Raw genomic sequence first — 22,965 nt, 5'->3', positions numbered from 1 at the left:
TGCACAAATCATCAAATCAAAACAGCTGCTGAAAATATTTGCCTTGTCTTATGTAGGTGGCACTCGTCATTTGTGTACAAATCACTTTATCGAGGTCACAGACCAAAAATACATCCTCACAGAAAGTAAAAAAACCTTTTAATCAAACAAGGACCTACTTACCAGAACTTTACTGCATTCAACTGTCGAGGAATCCACCCATCGGGCCTCAAATGTCCTATCCGGTCCGAACGAGCACTGTAGATCTTGATCCTGGTGAAAGAGAAACAGAGATGGAGTTTTTGGGGATTCACTGAAGATACTACTGAGGTGTGGAGTAGAAGCAACAGGCTCTCAGTTATTCTTTACCAGGACAAACTAGGACAAGCTTCTGCCCAAGGTGCACCGTCTCCAAGTGACCATTCTGGAACCCTCATCACAAAGGCATTATTATGACACAATTCCATTACCTCATAATACGCAATCTCAACTCGGGCACACTCGCGCTTAAAGGGTTATAAGACTTTTTTGAGCATCAAAGAGCATGGAATCAAAATGACTACAGAAAGCCCTTAGAGTTCTACAGAATTAGGAAAAAACATAGCTTAGTGTACTAGTCATTTATTTTATCGAGCTTTGAGAAGTTTGCAAACTTGACATTTTCACGAAAAACCTTTGTGGGAGGAAGTTCTCCCACTAAAGGTACGATTTTGCAGAGCTTTTTGTTGCAATAAATTTAGCTTTGTTTAAAAAAAGTACTAATCTGTGGAGACAAAACTGTACACCTTTGAATGTGCCCACTTTGGATTAGTGGCACAAAGGACCAGCCTTGTCCCATGGAAGGTGTCAATAAAATGGATTGCACTGGAAGGGATTGGGGACGAGGCAAAGACACCTGAACATTTATAACCAATTCTAAATATATTTGCCCATGTGGAGCATTTTCCATTTCTTCTTCTTGATGTTAGGAGCTCATCTGGCTTAGTCGGACTGGCCCTCCAGTCCTAACCTGCAGCTTCTTTTCCCCAGGCCTAGCTCCATTGAAACCAATGGGGCACTCAACGTTGTGAAGCACCTCTGCACCCAGGTGCCCCAGAGCTCCCCGATGTGACCTGTTGGTGCTGCCTTAGACAATGCCCCTTACTTACCTTAACTCCTGAAGACTGGTCCTGTAAGTTGCTGTTGAGTACCCATATGCAATATATGTGTTTTTCTCCATAGGATTGCATTACTACTTAAAAGACATATCAAGTATTTTGCTTGTTCTCTTCAAACTGCATCAGTATTTATTTTGGTAATAGTGTTCAGGTGTTGAAACATAATATAAACAAAGTAACTATTTTTCTAAACAGTTGGTCTCGAGTTTCTCCTTGAGTGTGTCTCATTTATTGCCTCTGTGAGTACAACAAATGCTGAGCACTACCCTCTGATAAGCCTAACTGCTCGCCCACACTACCACAAAAGAGAGCTTTCGGGTTTGTTATCTGTAACCCTGGAAACCAATGAGGCGCGACTGAAATATCTGCATAGTGCCCCTGGCTATGTGTCTCTCTTTTTGTTTGTCTAAATACAGTGCCCATCCTTGTAAGCTCCTTTTTGTTGCATGTTTGTGTGTCTACACATTGTATTGTAATGAGTTTTAGCATTTGCATACAAGCTGATGTATCTTTGGCTATGCCTATTTGTTTGTATCCCGGTGTGTGTGTTTTTTGACCACCTGCCTGTGTTTCTGTGCATCCTTACAATTGTTGGTCGTCTTTTATGTGTACACACATAACATAAAGGGCCAGATTTATGCTGGCCTTGAGTCGTTCCAATGTCAAATTAGCATCATTTTTTTTTACGCTAATGTGGCTTTGGAAAAGGAAAAATGCTGCGCCATATTTACAAAGTGCTGCAATGCTTGCATCGTGCCACTTCGTAACCCCTTACGACACATTATGCCTGCGGCAGGCATATTGTGTGCAAGGGGGGCGTTCTGGCGCTAGGAGGGCCGTAAAAAAATAGTGCACAGGAATCTATGAGAGACCTTTGCTCCATTTTTATTGGCATTTTTTAACACCTGCTAAGTCGAGTCTTTAACAAGAGGCTCCCATTGATTACAATGGGCCACTAGGTGCTTTGCACAATTAGCGTCATCATTTTTGGCGCTAATCCTGCAAAGCACTGGTCTAGCGTAAAGAATTATGATGCTAGTTACCCTAACTACCGCCATGGTGCGCCGTATTTTAAATACGGCACTTCCATGGTGGCGTTATGGGGGCACTAAGGGGCATTAAAAAGAGGTTCCCATTGACTACAATGGCTCTCTGGGTGCTTTGCAGATTTAGCGTCATCATTTTTGCCGCTAATCCTGCAAAGCACCGGACTAGCGTAAAAAATGATGATGCTAGTCACCCTAACTACTGCCGTGGTGCGCCGTATTTTAAATACACCACTACCATGGTGGGGATATGGGGACGCTAAGGGGCGCAAGAAATAAATCTGCCCCAAAATGTGTGTTTCTAAAGTGCATGATGACCCCTCGAGACATCTTGGTGCTGAATAACAGGTTAATTGTTACCGAACTTTGAACCCGTGACCCTGAGGTCAAAGACAGATCAGACCAGAGGACGTATTTGTTCACCTACCAAAACGACTCGGTGCACTTATACATCAGACTAGGAAAGGGTCTTTCTGGCTATCTGTGTTTCTCTGTTTCCAAGAAGTGAGGTCTAGTGAGAACAATGAATGCCATGTGTCCAGTGCCCACAAACACCGGAAGCAAACACACAAAAAACAAAAACAGCTTTCCTCGTGGGGAATCTGGGGATTTCCATGGGGCGACCACACGCGTCTTAGTCACAGCAGCCACAACCCCCACATTTCACAACCTCTTGCCGCCAAATATATCTTTTAAGATGGAGAAAGGTAGGGTACAAAGATGCAGACACTGTAGAGGAGGAGACGAGAAGGAGAACATGAGATAAAGAAAAAGAGGGAGACAGTGAAATATAGCGAAAGAAGAATCACTAATCTAGGGATTAGTAAAAACACAATATTTTGTAAACTAACTTCATTTTTTAAGACTTTCAAAACAGAGACAGTGAATGTTTGTCTCTTTGTATGTAAAACGTTCTGGTGAAATCCGACAGACACCTCGCCATACCAGACAGAGAGCGCCTGTACCCACCTATTTACCAGAAAATACATTAATTGGGGGGGTGTAATACCCCAAACAACCCCCTGCAGCTATGCCCCTGGGTGTTATCTTTCTTTTCTTGAAAGAATTTTAAAAAGGTGCAGGAGCGGAGCCGAAGTGCAGAAAACTTTGCGAACTACTTGTAATGTCAACAGTCGCAAGAATTACCCAAACTTTGCGAGAGAAAACAATAGCATATTGCAGAGCCCTAATCTTTGGACCATTCAAAACATTCCTACCACTTTTCTCTGTTTCTAATTGTGTCTGCTCTTACAGGCTGCAATTAATCCTAATATATTGGCTCCTATTTTCTTGTGATGTCGGTGTCAATCCAAGACAAAGCATATTTTAAAGGATCTTATTCTGAACAACTCTGAATTTAATTTCACATTATCTGCTAATTCAAGCCTGCATAGTGGCAAACAATACTTAATCACACGTTCACGTTCGGTAAAAGAGTTACACAAACACAGTTACAATGTTTCTTTCTCGGCTCCCAAATATCCTCAGGATGGCACTGAAAAGAGACAGAGTCAGAAGTAGAGGGAGGCAGAGAAGATGTTGGGAGGCTCTGATAGGGGAAAAAGTTAAACAGAAAGTACTTTTTCCGGCTCGGGGTAACGTTGCTAGTGGGAGCTTGGGTAATTGCCCACTTTGACCATGCCTTAAAGCATGGGTACTCGCAAACATTTTTCCAGGGGCCAAAAAGTTTTGTCTGTGACGTGACCGAGGGCCGCATCAATGCCAGTGGAATGGCGGTCGGGTGAGGGGGTTGGGAGGACTGGTGGTTAAGAATTGGTAGGAGAGGCAAAGGGTATACATCTAATGGCTGAATTGAGCAATATGAAACTAGAAAACCTGGGATTAATCTTAGCTTCCCCAATTTTCCAAATTGTGTGATCCTAGGCAATTGCTTAATTTTAGGTTCAGGGTCTGCACCAAACAAATCTGATTCTGTGTTTGATTTAATAAACTATAATGTTGTTCATCTATAATATGAACCCAGGCCACTCAAAAAGTGCACATAACATCTGACTTGCTTGTTTAATTCACTACTGCGTATTTGTCAGGGTAGAAGTGAAAATAAATGTTTCTAAATTCTTCTTTGAAAATTATCACATTTAAATTACTACTTCTCATTGCACTGATACAATAAATTATACTTAGGTGAAATGGACTGCATGTTAACTTAATACACTTTTTTGAGAGTGACTGTACACTTTTGCTGCAAGATGTCTTTAAAAATGAACTTGCTTCTAAAGTGAAGCTCAGAACTCCCTGGTTACTTTCTTACCTTAACACCAGTTAACCTTGAAATAAACAATTGCCTCTTTATTTACGATCGCGTGAAGAGCAACCCTGTACTCCTGTTGTCCAGGGGGGCGCATGTAAAAGTCAAGTGGGCCGCATGCGGCCCCCGGGCCGTACTTTCAGTATCGGTGCCTTAAAGCGTCTCATGGCGCATGGTAGTCAGAATTTAGTTACATTCTGAAATTACACTTAAGTGGTCCTTCAACACAGCTCTTTATTTGTTGGGGTCTGACCCTCCGCTCCATGGGTGTTACCCTAGCTTCAGACAATGCTCTATTGCACCTAAAGTTGTGGAAACTGGACTAGTTGTTTCCTGCTCAGACCTCTTCTGGAGGAGAAAGAACCTCATCACGAGGAGGAGGAGGAGGATGGTGGAGTGTTCTCCTACAGATGATCCTGAAGGGGTCAAAAATGTAATTTTTTCTCCTCTAGACTAGCCTTGCAGTGATTGGCTCCTTCCACACAGGTAGAGTTATCCAAGTGACAAGACCTGGAAGATTGGCTGAAGTGGTTGTCTTCTCAAGATGATGTGAGGTCTCTAGGAGATAAGGTGTTAAGTAGTGGTCGCTCACGGTTAATGGGAATGCCTTTGTAAGGTGAGGCCTGGAAGGGATGTCCTCTCATACACGTTGGTGTTATCCTACATGAAAACTGAAGTTTTTGTCTCCTCTTGATAAAAAGGTTTTTCCTCCTTATTAAATCGGGAGGGGCTCCCTTTGCTTTCTCCTCCAGAAGAGAGGCCCCCGGCTCCTTGAAAGGTTAGAGTGTTACACCAGGTGATGAGGCGTTATTAATGTGTCAGGATAAATGAAAAAACTCAATCCTACAGCCTCATGAAGAGTGCAAGGATTTTCAGTTCTCCAGGCGAAATGCTATTTTGCTTCTGGAGCACTCCCCATACACATAAGAAAGCCTATTTCTGCAGGCATTTTGTGTTATGTGGTGCCATCGCAAGTTGTCACTCTAAGTCTGCTGCCTTCCCTCACCATACTGAACAGCAAGCCTTGTAAAGCACGGTAAGGAATGATTCTCCAACATCCCACCATGCCTCTGCCCCCGCTCTTCAGCCGATGTCCCTGCAAAGTGCATCTGAACCCACTGTGCAGAACAGAAGCAGATTTGGGAGCAGCTACGGATACTTCTAATCCCACAATCCTCTACATTATTTTAGGCCTCCAATAGTGACAAGTACCACATCATAGTTTCTTCTGGGTTTAGTTGCTTTCATGTGGGTTTGTAGAATTTCACTGGATTTCTGTGGAGAACATTTAGGGGGTTATTCCAACTTTGGAGGAGGTGTTAATCCGTCCCAAAAGTGACGGAAAAGTGACAGATTTACCACCAGCCGTATTACGAGTCCATTATATCCTATGGAACTCGTAATACGGCTGGTGGTATATCCGTCACTTTACCGTCACTTTTGGGACGGATTAACACCTCCTCCAAAGTTGGAATAACCCCCTTAATTGACTCTAGCTGCTTCTGGTAGTTTATGGCCTTTTAGTTAGTATTTCTTTTTAGCCAGAAGACATTCTTGTTTTTGTCCCAATGCACCCAATTCCTCCATTGTCATAAAACGGATAAGCAATAATAAGGTCATTTCCTAACTGGTCAGTTTCCATGGTGGTGCCGGCCCAGTGCTGGGGTTAGGCCACTAGGATGGCCAAGTGAGTTAAACACTTACCACTGTCACCTGCTGTGAAAATCATGAGTCTGAATCCCAGCAAGACCAACCCAGCCCTCTTACTCCTGAGGCCAGTAAATTGACTACTATTTGTCGATAGGAACAACCATTATTCACAGTGCTTAGAAACATCAGAAATGTGGTCTAAAGCACTGTATAGAAAAGGATTATTGGTAGCTACAGGTCCTGTGTGGAATGATCTGAGCACTTCTGCTTGCATTATCAAGTCAAGTTCATGGCTTATCCAGGTAGAAATGTTGCACCGAATAAAGAATGCCAGAAGACTACCTAGGGCACCACCAGCAAGGGGGTAGTAGCCCCCTAGAAGCAGTAAATGTGTCCTATGGGTGGGGCCAAAGAGTGCCTATGTCAAAATGCCACTTTGCCTAAGGTGCCACAATTGAAGGACACATAAACACTCACAGACTAGGGCATTATGGGTGGGTGTTTGTGGTTTCTGATGACCACAGACCTCCGCTGGGCACAAAATTAGGGGAAACCCTATAACCCTCTCCTGCCCAGGGTAAATACAACATAAAAAGGCAAAAAATGACAGGTAGGGACAAATTTGATACTAAGTTATAAGAACAGCCATTAATTCTGTTGCTTCTCAGTTAATTTCTTTTCCATATTTATTTTCAAAAAGAATTTAATATTGCAAAACGGATCTATGGTGATATACTACAGGACTATAAAACAGTTTGCAGAAATACGTGTACACAGGACTTAAAACATATTACAACAATACTAATACACAGAATATTACTCACAATACATAAATTACATATACAATTTTAACAATATATACAGAAGAAGAGAAGAAAACCAATCTTGAGGTGGTGCCCTATGTATTAGAAATGTGGTCACTATTATGTCACTCCACATGTGATCCACTGTTATTTGCTAAGGCACTGGGCTTCTCGTGCACTTAACTATCACTTCCTTGTGTATTTCTTTCACACAAGCGTGATATCGTGCATCTCAAATTTTTCCAATATAATCCGTTAATTAACAAGCCCAATGTACTTGCAATACAAAGAGGTCAATGCGTTTCGGCCAACTTATTTATGGCCTCATCAGGACTGGAGAAGGGCAATCATAGTTCTTAATTCTGGAAGAAGAATGGAGAAACCCATCCTATCCAATAATCTTAAGCAAGCAAACGCAGTTGTTATTTCACATTACATCAACGCGGCTGGTCTCGGCTCCCGTTTGGCCGTGTACGGCGTGTTCTCACTATTCCTGTCACGTCCGTAAGTTGGAACGTCTTTTCATCATGATTAAACACCAAAGATTTTGTTTTCAACCACCGTGTATGGCTTTTGCAGATGCTTGTGGCCCCTGCATGAGCGGGGATTCTGTTGAGCACAGTGACCTCGCAAGGTGGCCAAGACCATGACCCCGAGCTGCACAACCACTCCTTTACTGCTGGTCTTTAGGCATATGGAGGGTTCTTCTGGAGAGCAAGCATTACACCCATGGACCATCAAATCCAGCAACTCGGACAGGGTAACTCTACATGCACTGTTGTCACCATAGAATGTAACCAAAGAGACAGGCTGCCCTCTACGTTAATCCAGCAGCTATCGGGTCGTAGGGGTGCAGTATAACTCCATACCACAGGGACACCATGTTTAAAGTCCTAGGCTTTCATTTAACACAACAGTGCATTCTGGGACATGTAGTCATTGTTTACTTCAATGGAAGCCACTGGAGTATCAAATCAGAAAACAATGTGTTAAAGGACAGTCCAGGACTGGAAAGGGTTGGCTTCTTGAAATGTTATGATGCGGTAACTCTATCAGACAGGCCATGGTGTCTCAAAAGCCAACAGGACTGATTGGATTCTGCCCAGTAGCAGGCGAGAAATCGTGCGACAGCACCAAGCACGTGACAAGAGTTGCCACAGTCCCACCAGACCTTCTGAGGCAGAGGAATTCTGAGAAAACTCCCCATTTACTTATGATTCTAACCTGATTTTTGTGGGCAACACTTGATTCCAATGAGACCCACAAGCGCCTGGATACCCTCAAGGGTGATTAGTTGCGCTTTACAAATCCTGGTTCATTGATTGAATGTCTTGGCCCAGTTCTGAAGCGTGCGTCAACGTTTGCACTGAGAATAATCTGACATGTTGACCATTTCACACCTCTGCAGGGGTGCCTGTGCACGTCACCAGCAGCATGTGAGCTGAAGTGAACATCTGATTGGAAAACGTCACTGGGGTGTTGTGAAGCTGTCAACACGGCAGTTGTTGCTTTAATTTTCAGGCACACTAATAAGCTGCAGAAGTTCACCACAAGCTTAAACCAAAAACATGCTGCCCCTGCAAATTCAGAGGAAAAGTATTGGCTGCAGTGCCCATAGACAAGCACGAAGAAAAATACTTCTGATGCAGCCTCAGAGGAAAATTATTTACAACAGTGCCCTGCCACAAACACTACTAAGAAATCACTTCTCTACAAACTGAAACAATAGAAACATTGTACATTGAAAGGTACAGCTACTGCAACTGAAATAAAGGCCCGTATTTATACTTTTTGACGCTAAACTGCGCTAACGCAGTTTAGCGTCAAAAAGTTTAGCGCCGGCTAACGCCATTCTGAAGCGCCATGCGGGCGCGTATTTATTGAATGGCGTTAGCCGGCGCTAGCAGACCGGCGCTGCCTGGTGTGCGTGGAAAAAAAACACGTACACCAGGCAGCGCCGGCGTAGGGAAAAATGGCGTTAGGGCGTCTTAAAATGGGGCAAGTCAGGTTGAGGCAAATAAATCGCCTCCACCCGATTTGCGCCATTTTTAACGACGCCCAGACGCCATTTACATGACTCCTGTCTTAGTAAAGACAGGAGTCATGCCCCCTTGCCCAATGGCCATGCCCAGGGGACTTATGTCCCCTGGGCATGGTCATTGGGCATTGTGGCATGTAGGGGGGCACAAATCAGGCCCCCCTATGCCAAAAAAAATTATAAAAAAATAAATAAATTATACTTACCTGAACTTACCTGAATGTCCCTGGGATGGGTCCCTCCATCCTTGGGTGTCCTCCTGGGGTGGGCAAGGGTGGCAGGGGGGGTCCCTAGGGGCATGGGAGGGCAGCTGTGGGCTCATTCTGAGCCCACAGGTCCCTTAACGCCTGCCCTGACCCAGGCGTTAAAAAGAGGCGCAAATGCGGGGTTTTTTGCCCTGCCCACTCCCGGGCGTGATTTTTGCCCGGGAGTATAAATACGACGCATTTGCGTCGCAGTCATTTTTTTAGACGGGAACGCCTACCTTGCATCTCATTAACGCAAGGAAGGCGTTCACGCAAAAAAATGACGCTCATTCCTCATACTTTGGCGCTAGACGCGTCTAACACCAAAGTATAAATATGGCATTAGTTTTGCGCCGAATTTGCGTCGAAAACAACAACGCAAATTTGCCGCAAACGGAGTATAAATATGCCCCAAAATGTCCTCCCCATCAATGCAAAATGTAATGTCACTGATATACAATCTTCCCCAACCCTCCTCACTCTCCAGGTTATTATCATACAGCCTGAAAATACTTCAGTCCACTAGTAACACCTGAGAGCTCAGTTAGGATGTGGTGCCTGCCGTAAGACTGGGGTCTGGGAGGTGCCGGGCCAGGCACTGCCAGCCCGATGCATTCTGGGTTCCCCATTGTGTTGGAAGCAGGTCTTAATTTGGAAGATAATAAGTGCCAGAACCCAAGATATTTCTCAGGAGGTCAGTGCTGCTTGTAGCACTTCTGGTCGCTGACAGCACTGCCAAATATCAGTGCTGACACCTAATTACCATCACACTCCTATAAATGTGACTATTGGACTGTGCTACGTGGCCCAAAGACAACTCAATAGCCTGATTACCATGGTATAATTAGTTTTAATTGTTAAACACTTTGCTCATGTGCCTATAAAAAAAAAAAGACCGACAGTGCCACCATGTGTTCATCTGCCTTTAATATTTGCTGGTGTTAAGAAATAAGTGCTGGTGCTGAGCACTGGAAAACACTGGCTCAAATTAAGCACTGGTTGGAAGGTGTTTCATCACCAAGAGGCTCCTGGGTCCATGGTGCGAGGTGCTATGGTGAAAAAAAAGTGGTGGCGTGTGGGACTTGTCATCCCTTTGTTTGTTCAAACTGAGTGCCTTTCTTCAGGAAAATTAAAGGCTAATGTCCCAGACACCTCAGGAGTTGTCCAGAAGCCTATCGCAAAATTATGTGGCCCCCAGCAGTATGTGAGGAGAGGCCCTGTGTATTCAGTATCTCACAGATATTTATTGGTCTCAGGCTGAATGGGAGCCCCCTGAAGTACTGGTGTCCCCTGAAATGTTGAAAGCCCCCTGGTCCGCAGCAGCTGCAGGGGTCTACATTACACCCTTGGAGTTGTCTCTCAGTAGGAGTGGGACATTTTGCTCTTGTCCTCTCCAGGAACACCACAATGCTTAAGGCATGTCTTTATAGGAAAAAAGCTGGCAAGCAAAGTGTTGGAAAGCTGCCCTTTGTTGATTATAGATTTGCACAGCAAAAGGGTTTTCCCAATGTAGGAACCGATGATAGTTCCACCGGTGGGAAAACTGTGATCCAGAAATCTAATTAAGGCAAGAGATGCATCAGGTGTGGTCAGGAAATCCACCACTTGTTTTTAACAAGTGGTGGAGCTCTAAATAAGGCCCTTGATCTGTCAAAAAAGGCAATTAATACAGCAAGACGACTGCGAACCATTCACCAATGGGTCCTATTAGCTTCTATATTGCACGTGCTTAGCTAACAGCAGGGGCGGCCCCTTCGCATGGCGGACGGGGCATCGGCCCACTCCTGAAAGGCAGCAGAAAGCATAAAATAAAATAAAACTATTTTATTTTTCTGGTTAGCCACTGCTAGTCTGCCGAGTATAGGGCGGGCGGCACCAGCATCCTCTGCGTCAGCAGGGGGAGGAGGAGTGTTGGGTGCACTCTAAGTGCGCATGTCGGTTTGGCCGGCCGTCTTAGGCTGGCCAAACAGACATGCACACTTAAATCTTTCCACATAAGCTGTGTTCGACAGCTTGGTGGAGAACCAGCGCAGATTCCCACTCTCTAACTGAGCGGCATTTCAGCCCACTCTGGCTAATCCCGGCGTTTCTCTCATGCTGGGTAACAGCATGAGAGAAGCACCTGGATTTAGTGTAGAGGGGAGCAAAAAGAGAACAACTGAGGCGGCGGGAGCAGAGTAACAAGAAGGGCCAGCAGCGGCAGGTAAGTCTTTTTCATTTTTTTTTATTACCCCCATGCCCGCGTGCTGCCGTCCAAGCCTTCCTGGCAGCAGCCACCACTGGCTAATAGACAGCATATCACACACCATGAACTGAGCCACCTGTAAATACTTCCAATAAGATAAGTAAGGCACAGTAAGTTATTGGTCCCGGATCACACAAATTTGGAATAGTGGAGAAGCAGAGGTTCAAAGAAAACCCCCCATGCTGAAATTTGCAAGTTAGCCACAAACCACATCAAGACCACATCTCCTCAGTTACCTTTCCTCACATTCAATTACATGGTGAACTCAAAGGGGTATGCACAATATTCCTCAAAGTGCTCTGAGGAGCACTGCCTCTCACCAGCGGTATTACCACTGTATCAAAAAGTAATATCAGATATGTGCATGGTACAGGTAGAAAAATGTCTGATAACCCAATTACTGGATGCTATTCCTCACTGCAGTTTTACCAGCAACTTCCTAAACAGGGCCATAGTTGGCAACTATATATTATATACAAAGTATATATATTTTTTAATGCACCATTTGCACTGTTTCTTGTTATGAGGACATTTCCTCAAGCCTTTTGCCTGGATAGGTTTGTACAATGCTCGCTCACTGATGTACAGACTCTGGGGGCCCCAAATTTGCAAGATACAAATTGATTACAGAAAAACCACAACAATGTACAGCACATATTTGACTTCTATCAGCAGAGGCAGGTGGGAAACATCCATAGATTAGCTTGCTAAACAAAGGGAAATCATTGAATGATGCATCTATATGGCACCTTAAAGCTCTGGTGATTTCAGCCAGTCATTAATTTGTGCCAGTGGTTGCAGGTACTCGGCATTGACACTCGTTTTTGGGGATCTGGACTTATTTTTCATCCTCTTCCTTTGACCCTGAACCACAGCGAAAAAGGCTGAAAAGGGAGAATGGAGGAGGAAGAGACTCATAGGAAAAGAGTAACAAATGGAACTTGGGGTGAAAAATACCAGGAAAAAGTGAGATAAAGAAGAAGTGTAGGGCGGAGGAAGGAAAAAGCATGAGGTAGATAAAAGTTTTGGCAGCCATTGTATTCAGCAACCCTGACATTCAACAGCACTGGTGGCAGGCTCCTAAGAAAAAACCTGTAAAAAATTAGGCAACTATGGCATCATTGAGAGCAAATGAATGCTTTTTGTATGAATGACAGAAGGCAGGCCTCCAGCGACTCTCTACCACACATTACCTGGAAAGGTGAGGCGTTAGCGAGTGGCACCGTGATGTCCTGTAGAATCCCAGAAGGTGTTGGAGTCCGCAATACTGGAACTATCCGCGGACAGTCGCTACTGCTCTGTAAGAGAGAACACAGGTTACTTTGTCAGTAAGCATCACTACTGCCACCTGTTCCGCAGGGGCATGCTGCTATATAACTGCATGCCGGATGTAGCTACACCCGGTCCACACATGGGATAAGTAGCCAATAGCAGGGAAGGGTTAGATTAAGGAAGGAGACTTCCAGAGATGTACTGGCAGGTGTCGCTCCCCGCCAGCAGCAGCAGCTGCAAACCTTTTACTACAAAACGTATTTAACTATGTTTATTATCGTTTTGTAGTAAAAGGGCTGGGTCACTGGGGATGATGAGCAGTCAGGGGGAGGGCACAGCACTCCCCCTCATTGCGCATGTCTGTTTGGCCGGCCGTCTCGGGCCGGCCAAACAAACATGCGCACAGGGCTCTCTCCAGCCCGGCACTGTGTTGCTGGGCTGAAGAGAGCAGGCACAGACTACCTCTCTGCCTGGGAGTGCCATGGCTGGGCGCTCCCAGACAATCCTAATTCTGCTCTGAACAGCCTCAGGATTGGCCACACGGCAGGCTGGGAACCTGTGCCTGCAGCCTGCAGTAGAGGAGCGGCGCAGTGGTAGTGGCAGTGGTGACGATACAGCTAAGTGCATTTTAAAAAAAATAATCCCCCCGTTCCCGTCTGCACGCACCGCCCCGCCCCTACAAAGTACAGCGCGCCGCTCCTAGGTACTGGTGCATCATCTCACCCTCTTCCATCATTTGCAGTCACCTCCTTTACTCATTGCTTCATATCTTGTTAAATCTCTTCTTTCATACTATCTTCACATCAATCAACATTACAACAACAAACATTTCTTGATGCAAATGCAGCTCACACAGAACAAGCCAGTTGCTGTTCATCCTAACACAAGAATTCATCCATATGAAGGTTCTGTGATTATAAAAATGGCTATTCCTTAGAAGCAATTTATGGCAAGCTCTTCCATACACAACAAAAGGACTAATGATGTTTTAGCTAGTAGAATTTTCAGACAGTCTTCGTAAGGATAAAAAAATAATTATAATAACATCAATTAAAACAAGGACATCAAATCAACAGGGCGTGAGAAAGAAAGTTCTACCACAATACATGGAAATACACAGCTGAAGCTAATTTCGAGTTTCCATTGTTTAGGTGTTGGATACTAGGTGTGCTGCAATCTCTGATTCCAGCTACTTCTCCCAGATTTAAGCACTACTTCCCATGGAATAGGAATAACGCAAAGACTTGGGAATACCAGGTCAAGAGCTATGTGTATTTACCACTTCCATGGGAAAGAAGGGACCCAAATCGGGAAATATTTACCATCGGCTAGCAGCGGGTGAACGGAGCTGGGGAATTTGTGGAGGCCTCATGTATTGCTAGCAGGTGACCGGGACAGTGGAGGCAGGGCAGGTGAGGGAAGAGTGCAAGGCAGGCATTGTGCACAGGTCAGAGTCTGGTGTCTTTGGCATTTACAACCTTTGTAATTCTGGGACACGAGACATGGCACAAGTTGGGACTGCAGGGGTTGCCGGGACACTCCTAATGTGGGTCACAGTATTTAATCAAGGCTTAAGTCTGGTAACAAAGAACAACATTAATAATATTATAAATAGGCCTGGCGGAAATTGCAGCGTTTCACTTAAAGGAATTCTGTGAAGTTACCTAAAAATTCTGCAGGATTCTGAAAAGTTCAGTGAGTGGGCGGAATTCAGGCACGTTGCACTGATTTTTAGCGCCAGAAGCTTGTTCCCTGCTGTAAAATCAGTGCAAATAGTACAACGCAGCACACCAGAGGTGCAGCTTCATTCTGCTGCTCGGGTAGATTTTCTACTCGAGCAGCAGTTTTCTCAACGCGAGCGTTGGTGACCTCCCTTGACCGTCTGTGTTAAGAAATCTCGCCGGGAGGCGTTTTAGCGCTCGAAAATCATGCTTGTGGATGCAAGTTCTTGCTTGCGCTTGCCATTTTAAAGTTGATGAGCTGTGATTGAGAAAAAACGTTTAGCGGAGTTTTGCCAGAACTCTGCACTCCAAGCAGAACTCAAAGTATGCAAAACTCCGCAAACTTCGCCGGCGGAGTGGAATTTTCCATCCACCCCTAATTAAAAACACAATCTAGACGCCTTCATGATGAACATTTTTCTCCAATCCAGACAGACCTAGCCAACACATTTTGTCCCAAATGTAGGGATTGGATTTAATGCTGGCACGAGGAGAGGTCGCCCAGGTGACAGATTTGTTGGCCCAACGATGGAAGAAATTACACAATAACAACACACACCATGATAGAAAATTATCAAGCTACGTTTTGAATTTTAAAGAAACTGCGCTCTGCCCTGATGAAGTCCCTACATTTGCGACGAAACACGTTAGCTGAGTGTCTCTGGATTGGAGAAAAATGTTGTATATAAACATATCTGAACAATCCATTTGGACACTTGGATATTTACATGATCAAATTTTCTTCTAGACCATCTGACCTGAAGAGACTTACAATTAATGGTTCTTGGTCCATGGACTTATGCGGAAACATTGATATATAATTTGCCCTCCTACACTGAGAGTTCCATGTCCCACCAAAGACCTCCTTACATTTCCCTAAAACACTTCCTTTTAATCACAGTTATTCTCCATTTTCCAGCCACTATCCTTACACCATCCCGTATTTACTATAAAAATATTTATCTAGGTGGCGGAGACCTTCACATTGAAAAAATAGTAGAAGCAGAGATGGTGGTCTTTCTCTGGATAGCTGCCAAGTTTTCCAGGTCCATGGATGATGTGCCACTCCATTCCAGGTTTTCTTCCTTTGAAATCTGGGACTTGCAATAGTGTTTTATAATGGAATAAACGAAACTACATGTCTCAGAATTCAAAGGAAAAACCTGGAATGGAGTAGCACATCATGTATTGACCTGGGAAACTTGACAGGGGTTGCAGTTGCAGGTTTGTGAGCTGCATTTTACAGTACGTTAATAATACTGCTGTAATACTACTCAACGTACTACAAAATGCAGTTTGTGATTTGGGTACAAAGTTTGTTTTGGGGCTGGGCACCCTTCCTTAGTCAGCAACTGAAACCTGAAACAATAAGGTGAAACCCTGGTGAAAACCTTATAAGATATGGGTTATCAACCCTCACTGGAAAATCAACCACCTAAAAGCAAAAATTGTTATTTTTATATAAAATTGTCTTACAAGAACACTTCATTAGCTAGAGGGCTCCAGTGTAAGCTGGTATTGCGTGCTGATAGCTATCTTAAGTCAGAACATGGATTTTCCATCCTTAGCATGTCTCTATTGTTGCTGAGGCTGAGTGATCTTCCCACAATACCCCGCGCCTCTGCATTGTAAACATGGCCGCTGGGTCAACGCACCATTTAGAAAGGCCTGTTTGACCTCTCCCTCTGACACAAACCAACCCCTCGCCAAAAACATAGATTTTTCTCTTTCTGTCGTGACATTGATCCTATCCATGCCCGGTGGGTGCTGCTGGGGAGGGTGGATTCGATATCAAGACAAACACGGAGGGGCAAGTGGGAGACGAACCACAAACGCACCGCGCGGGATCAGCTCTGCGGCCCTTGGATCTCCGGAGTGAGGCGGGCGCTCCTGACGAGGGAAGGGAAGGAAAACATGCCCGAGCGAATTATGTTCTGAGCGGTCCCTGGGCCCGGTCAGAGGGCCCTCGGCCTCCGCCTGTCACGGGAGCGCAGCAGGGCTTCTAGATAAATATACACTCGAAGATGGATGTGCTGCGTGGTAGGCCTTTGGCCCCCTTCTTGGCGGGTCTCTCCTCGTGAACGTGCCTCCCACCCTCCCTGTGAGGGGACAAGAGGATTAAACCAGGGGCCTCCCTCTCACCACTGCCGTGCACCCGGCGGTGGTACCCGTGCCACAGTAAAGGCTTCTTTCAACACAGGAGCAGCCTGGATGCTGAATAAATACACCGTGGTCTCCCGCGTCTTCTGTTACCCGCAGAGAAGGGCTTGGTTTAGGGTTTTGCAAGTGCTTCTGCCCTTTTCATCTTTCTTTTCCTGTTTTCTGTCCAACTTCTTTGGCAACTTCCAGTTTAGTTCCCTTACTAAGGTGTGCATTATACATTTAAACCACTCTCCTCCACATACGCATACCATTTATTGATTTCCACACGTGAGCAATTTTAAACCCAAGCACAATCTGAAACAATTATGGTCCCTCAATGCTCACAATTTATCTTCCCTCAATCTATGTCTGCCAAGCTCAAGTTTCAATGTATATAAATGCATTTATTTCACACAAATTCATGCTTCCTTTATTAAGATTATCCTGAAGTGCACTAGGAGATTACTAAACAAAAAAATCAAATTATTATATTTGCATGCTCAGATGCTCTAACGGAAAGCTCAAAAATAAAATCTGCTGAATAAGTTTAATTTCGGTTCCTACAGAATAGACTCAGATAGTTGTGATGTAGCGCGCTTTTAGAAATATCTTCTCCCGAGAATAAAGGGAAGGTCTTGGAAAGGTGGGGCTGCGGCAGAACAAACCAACCCCATCGCTGTTTGAAAGGGAGGTGTTTAATTAAACTTAAACCATGTTTTGTAAGCAGGTTCTGACTATCAAAAAAGAGAACAGAGGTACACCTTAACACCATGGTAGAAACAGAAGCACTGTTGGACAGAGATGGTAACTTCGAGGATATATATGTCCTATAAAGTGGGCAGTAATCGGGGCAGTGACACTCAAAAAAACAGGCTTACAAACTGTGAAGTATTGCAATTCTCAGCTGCAGGATAATAATTAAATAGTTCTTAAAGAAATGTAATAATGGATCACTGACAGGATATCGGAAACAGAAATATTGTGTGGACATAACATCATGTCAAAAATATTGAGGACCAAAATATCGAGAAGGTAAGTGCAACTAGGTAAGTACAGATTTAATATTCTTAACTCCACAACTACATACCTTGAAGATCTATACATCATAAAGGTACATATATCTGGAGTCACATATAGCAAAACTTTGCCTACTTGTAGAAATTTACCTTTTCTCTTTAAGCTTAACAAGCTAAGACTAAGGCATACAAATTGTTAGGAAGTCAAATTGGCCTTACCCGGTCTATGAGTAAATCTTGGCATTTTGATGGAGCTGCGACACAAGCGTGCCTTTTAACACACCAGGAGCAATTCCATCTCGAAGACAGGCAGCTGGAACACCTGGAAAGACAGGACCGGAGGCCTTAGACAGGGGCCTTTCATCTCGCAAGGAGAACTGCTAAGGGTCTTTGTTTAATGCAGACCATTACTCATCAGGGCAAACCGTTATCTAGTCTACGTTATCATACTCATTGCCCTTATACTTTGTTATTAAGATGAGATGATTATTATTGATTACAACAACAATAATAATAATGACAATAATAACTTACTTTACATAGAAGTTCATATTGCATTGTTACCGTCTCATTTTGCTATAAATAACACATGCTGTTATTGCACAATTTAATGGGGTTCAATTGAATGACCTTGGAAGCATTGAAGGCTGGCTAAACCTTGAGATGATTCAAACTCATGAATTGCATGCAGATCACAGCAGTTGGCAGTGGTGAGAGTTTAACTAGCTGATTCTGGACTACTACACAATGTTTTGACTTAGTTTTTATTTTTAGTCAATGTCATGTTCATATTCAATATTCATGTTGCAGTCTCTGGAAGGCTATCCAGCAGTTTATATTGTCTCAATATTTTAGAAAGTTTTGAGCTGGGCTTACAGGTGTTTTCGATTGGTGCTTGCTTCGTTGAGAACTGTTTGGACTGATTTCAAAATGTTCTGGATTTTGTTTTCAAACAGATATTTATTTTGTATTATTTATCACTATAGTATGACCCTAATTCGAAAGGTCAGCAGAGCACTTTGCAGAAAACAAACCCTGGGTGCTGTACATAGGACTTTATATGTGTTTGGGGGTTTATTTGACACCAGTTCCAGATCACTGTGAGAAAGTGATGGATTAGGACATGTATCTGGGGCAGTACCACACAACACTGTTATGTTTTTACATCACACATTACTCATGTTTACAATTTAAGACACAAGACAAAAATTGATCCACCCAGAATCCTTCACTTTTGGGGCATTTGCAGTACTTAGAGAAAGGGTGCGAGGTCTGTGATTGAAAGGTAACCCGCAAGACGAAGCTCAGATTTGTGCTGGATTTATTAGGTAGTTTTGAGATTAGGAAGTTTTGAGATGAACTCTATTTTTATTATGCAGTTTTTTGGATTACCTCTGGGTTAATTAGGCAGCTTACCCCCTCCCCCTCTTAAATTACCAGGAGTCCGACTCCGAAAAGGCGGTTCCACTGCAGTCACTGCCACGGCAGCAGGACCCCACCCGCCGTATTACAAGCCGTAATACGGCTTGGTGGAGTCGTGCTGGTGTGGTGGTGACGGCAGTGCAAGTCCACCAGAACCCATCCCCTCCCAGATGTCCCCCTCAACAAAGAAGGTAAGTGGGCGTCCGAAAGGGGGGAAGGGGTGTCTGTGTGTGTGGGTGCGTGTAGGCAGAGGGGAGGGAGGTGTAGTGTGAGTGAGTGTATGCAAGTAATTGTGAATGTATGTGCGCGTGTATGGGGGTATCTGTGTGGATGAATGCGAGTGAGTGGGGGCGTCTGTGTGGATGATTACGAGCGAGTGGGGGCGTCTGTGTGGATAAATGCGAGTGAGTGGAGGTGACTGTGTGGATAAATACGAGTGAGTGGGGGTGTCTGAGTGCATGTATGCGTAGGCTGAATGGTGTGTATATGAATGCATGCGTGAGTAAAGGGGTGGGGGATGTTTGTGAGTATGTGGACGGGTGAGGGGGAATGTTTGCATGTGTGGGGACATGTGTGTATGTGTGTGCCGGCGACAGGAATGAAGATTCCTGTCGCTGGGTGCGTGACCACCAGGGTTTTGGTGAGGGGGCTGACTGCCATGGAAAGGCTGGCGGTTTGCAGCCTTGAAATCCGGACGGCAGGCTGGGGCCTGCCGCCGGATTGGAGGTGCTCACCTCTGGCCTCGGTGGTGCGACCACACAGGTGGACAAGGCAGAGCTGTGGAGGCTTGGCGTCTGCCAAGCCTCACAACTGGTAATGTGGCGCTTCTTACAGTTTATGACCGCCAGCCTTGTAATCAGGGCCATTGTGTCACACTGCAATCTCCTACCTAGCTTTGCTTTTGTTGGGCAATTTACAGCTGTTTTTCGCCTTTTTATGTACTTTCACCAGGCCACAGTGGGTTTAATCTATAATATAGAAACATATGACATTAATTTTCACTTTTAAATGTTGACATTGACTTCATGTGGCAGCCTTTGCAGCTTTAGAGCTCAAGGATTCCAGTGGCTGAGTACAATTTCTGCCACATAGGAAACAAGTCAACATTTTCCAAATGAGATAACATTATGGAGGTCCAGATATTTTCTGTGCATCATACACCCCAGACCCAGACTAGTGCCAGGTGAATAGCCAGGGTTGGTGAGCACAAGTGGGTTGGAGCATTTATGTTTAAATTCCACTGATAGGGTATGCATTCATGGCTGGGGTCAGATCATTGTGCAGATCTGGAAGAGTACAAATAAAAAAATTCTCTAGATGGTGCCATGAAGTCAAAGATTTTCTATGGTCAGACTTGCTGCCACGAAGCAAGTGTTACAAACTGAGACACAACTTTTTCAAGAAAGAAGGGCCAAGTCGATTGGTATCGCACCTTTCCACCTTAGTAGATATGTAAATTTCAAAATTCATCCATGTGCCCGAGTCTTGAGGACCAGCCCTCCTAGTCCTTAAGTCACCATGACAAAGGCCTGGAAAGCCATTATTTTCATGAGACTCAGCACTAATTTGTGTTCTATGTTATTATAGATAATTCAAGTCTCTTTTCAGAATACACTATGGCACAAATTTCCAACACTTCTTTCTTAGTGAAGCAAATCTTTATTAAAAAATTATTCTTAATGATCATTTTCTTCTATGGTTAATAATGTCCATAAAAAATCTTCTTCCATTTTATAGTGATCATAGTAGCCAACGCATTTCATCCATAAGGACTTTTTCAGGGCTTAAGTATTAATTTTCTCTTATTCTTACAGCGGCGTTCTGAAAAGAAACTTAATGAATTATCTACAATAACATAGAACACATATGAGAGCTGAGTCTCATGAAAATGAGACACAACTTTGTGTGAGTTTGTTAGTGTTTGTAGTATGTGAATAAAACCTTCTGACTATTTTCCAACCCAAAACTCTCATGGTTTTAGGTGCGCTTGGCATCTCAAGTTTGTATGAAAGGCCTGGACATCTTTTTAACCTGTGCTGTCGCCACTCAATTTGCCATTATGTGATGCTATGAAACAGTAGCGGCTAGAAGTAAAGAAGCCTACAGACCAAGGCCCGTATTAATACTTTTTTAGCGCCGCATTTGCGTCATTTTTTGACGCAAAAGCGGTGCAAACTTACAAAATACAATTGTATTTTGTAAGTTTGCGCCGCTTTTGCATCAAAAAGCGGCACAAATGCGGCGCAAAAAAAGTATAAATACGGGCCCAAGTGTTATATAACATGTTACCAGCAGCCCCTGCCCTTCATCATCCTCTCTGCATGCATCACAGGGACATGTGACAACCTACGCAGCTTTGGAGTTCATTTCCCCAGTTCTCTTGCAGTCGTAGATGGTGAAGTCTGTCTGGATGATATTTACGCCATTAACCTTCACAGACGTTTGAACAGTCACATGATCTGTAGCGGAAATAGAGAGACATTGCAGCTGTGAGACAATGGGCCAATCTTACAATACAATTGTCTCACCTTCTATGAGACACGCTTAACATTTGTATCGCATTTACGTTCATCATCTCTATGGCCTTCTGCTCTTTAGGTATCCTTTTCGGGCATCACCTACATAGGTATCACTACAATGCCTCTATTCTCATCACATCTTTTGGTTCTCATTACATCTTTTGGTACCACTTGTCCAGTATCATCTCAATGACTGTCACGTCTCTGGGTATCATCTCTTTGGGTATCACTTCACTGGGTCTCACCACTGTGCTCAACACCTCTGTGCTCATCAGGTCTTCGGGGAACACTTGTTTAGACATTGACTTCTTGAATTTCATGTCTAAGAGCATCTTCTCTTTGGGTATCGCTTCACTTGGTCTCACCACTATACTCATCATTTCTGTGGATGTCACTTGACAGTGACCACTGCTATGAATATTATCCATCTGAGTATCATCTTTTTAGGTATCCCTTACCTAGGTGCAGCCACTGTGTGATCATGAGCTCTATGCTCATCACGTCTTTGAGTATCACTTTTTAAAGTATCATCTCAAGGAATATCACTTCTCTGGGTATAATCCATTCCAGTATCACTGAACTGGGTATCACAACTTTGCTTATGACCTCTATGCTCATCACCTCTTAGGGTATCACCTGTTTCGATGTCATCTCTCGGAGTGGCTCCCTTCTTGATGTTCTGCTCTAATTGTCTTGATACGGACATTATTTCTATGGCTTAAACTCTTTCAGTGATGCTTCTTTTTTTAGAATATCAAAATGTTGAGAGCTCCATAGAAGACAATGGAGTAACTCCGGGTTTGTAATATAGCCTTAGAACACGCCGTAGCGGGCTCTGCCGGCCATTAAAGGCCTGCTTCTGCGTTAAAGGCCCGAGCTCTGCCACTCACTAAAGTTTGGTGCCCAAGCCTGCAGCAGGAAGTTCCCTGCTTGGCGTGTGATTTCTGTAGGCAAGCATAAGAGAGAACAGTGCCTGAGCACCTGCAAAGATGGTCACTACCACTGCAAGGGTGACCTCAAAGAACTCACTGTGTTTTTTTTCTAGAAAAGGAGGCATCTACCACCTCATTCATGCCTATAAGGACACAACAAGGCTTAAAAGAGGCAACCACCCCAGCCTTCAGATCTATGAGTATATCACATTGCTTGCAGGAGACAACCGCTCTATCCTTCAAGTGTATGACTGAAGACAAGCCATCGCTTCAACAAGGCAATGAAATCAGCCATCAAGTGGAGGAAAAACACATGGGTGAAGTGAGACAACTACTCCAGCCTCTATTGTAAGAGGACACCACATAACTCACAGGAGACAAGTAGTTCCGCCACTATCCACAGGAAAATACAGCATTGCTTGCAGCGCAACAGATGCCACTGAGCATTCTCTTATGTGGTGGACAGGTTATCTCAAGGCTGGAGAAATGCCAATGTTGTGTCAAAGGGG

General features: G+C 44.2%; 1 protein-coding gene and 1 long non-coding RNA gene across 2 annotated transcripts in view; one reads left to right on the top strand and one right to left on the bottom strand.

The window, feature by feature from the left end:
- Positions 1 to 22,965, bottom strand: part of PLXND1 (plexin D1) — a 281,158-nt gene that overhangs the window by 149,010 nt on the left and 109,183 nt on the right. The window contains exons 7-10 of the mRNA XM_069206314.1: positions 21,356 to 21,464; positions 17,803 to 17,905; positions 12,626 to 12,730; positions 163 to 252 (exon numbers count right to left, since the gene is read on the bottom strand). Coding sequence (XP_069062415.1) covers positions 163 to 252; positions 12,626 to 12,730; positions 17,803 to 17,905; positions 21,356 to 21,464 — 407 coding nt within the window. The remainder of the gene's footprint in view (positions 1 to 162; positions 253 to 12,625; positions 12,731 to 17,802; positions 17,906 to 21,355; positions 21,465 to 22,965) is intronic.
- LOC138258961 (uncharacterized) overlaps positions 1 to 22,965 on the top strand; it is a 93,262-nt gene that overhangs the window by 16,706 nt on the left and 53,591 nt on the right. The gene's annotated exons all lie outside the window — the stretch shown is intronic.

The sequence above is a fragment of the Pleurodeles waltl genome, chromosome 9 (genome assembly GCF_031143425.1).
Source record: "Pleurodeles waltl isolate 20211129_DDA chromosome 9, aPleWal1.hap1.20221129, whole genome shotgun sequence".
NCBI lineage: Eukaryota > Metazoa > Chordata > Amphibia > Caudata > Salamandridae > Pleurodeles > Pleurodeles waltl.
This window is presented reverse-complemented; position numbering and strand designations above follow the sequence as displayed.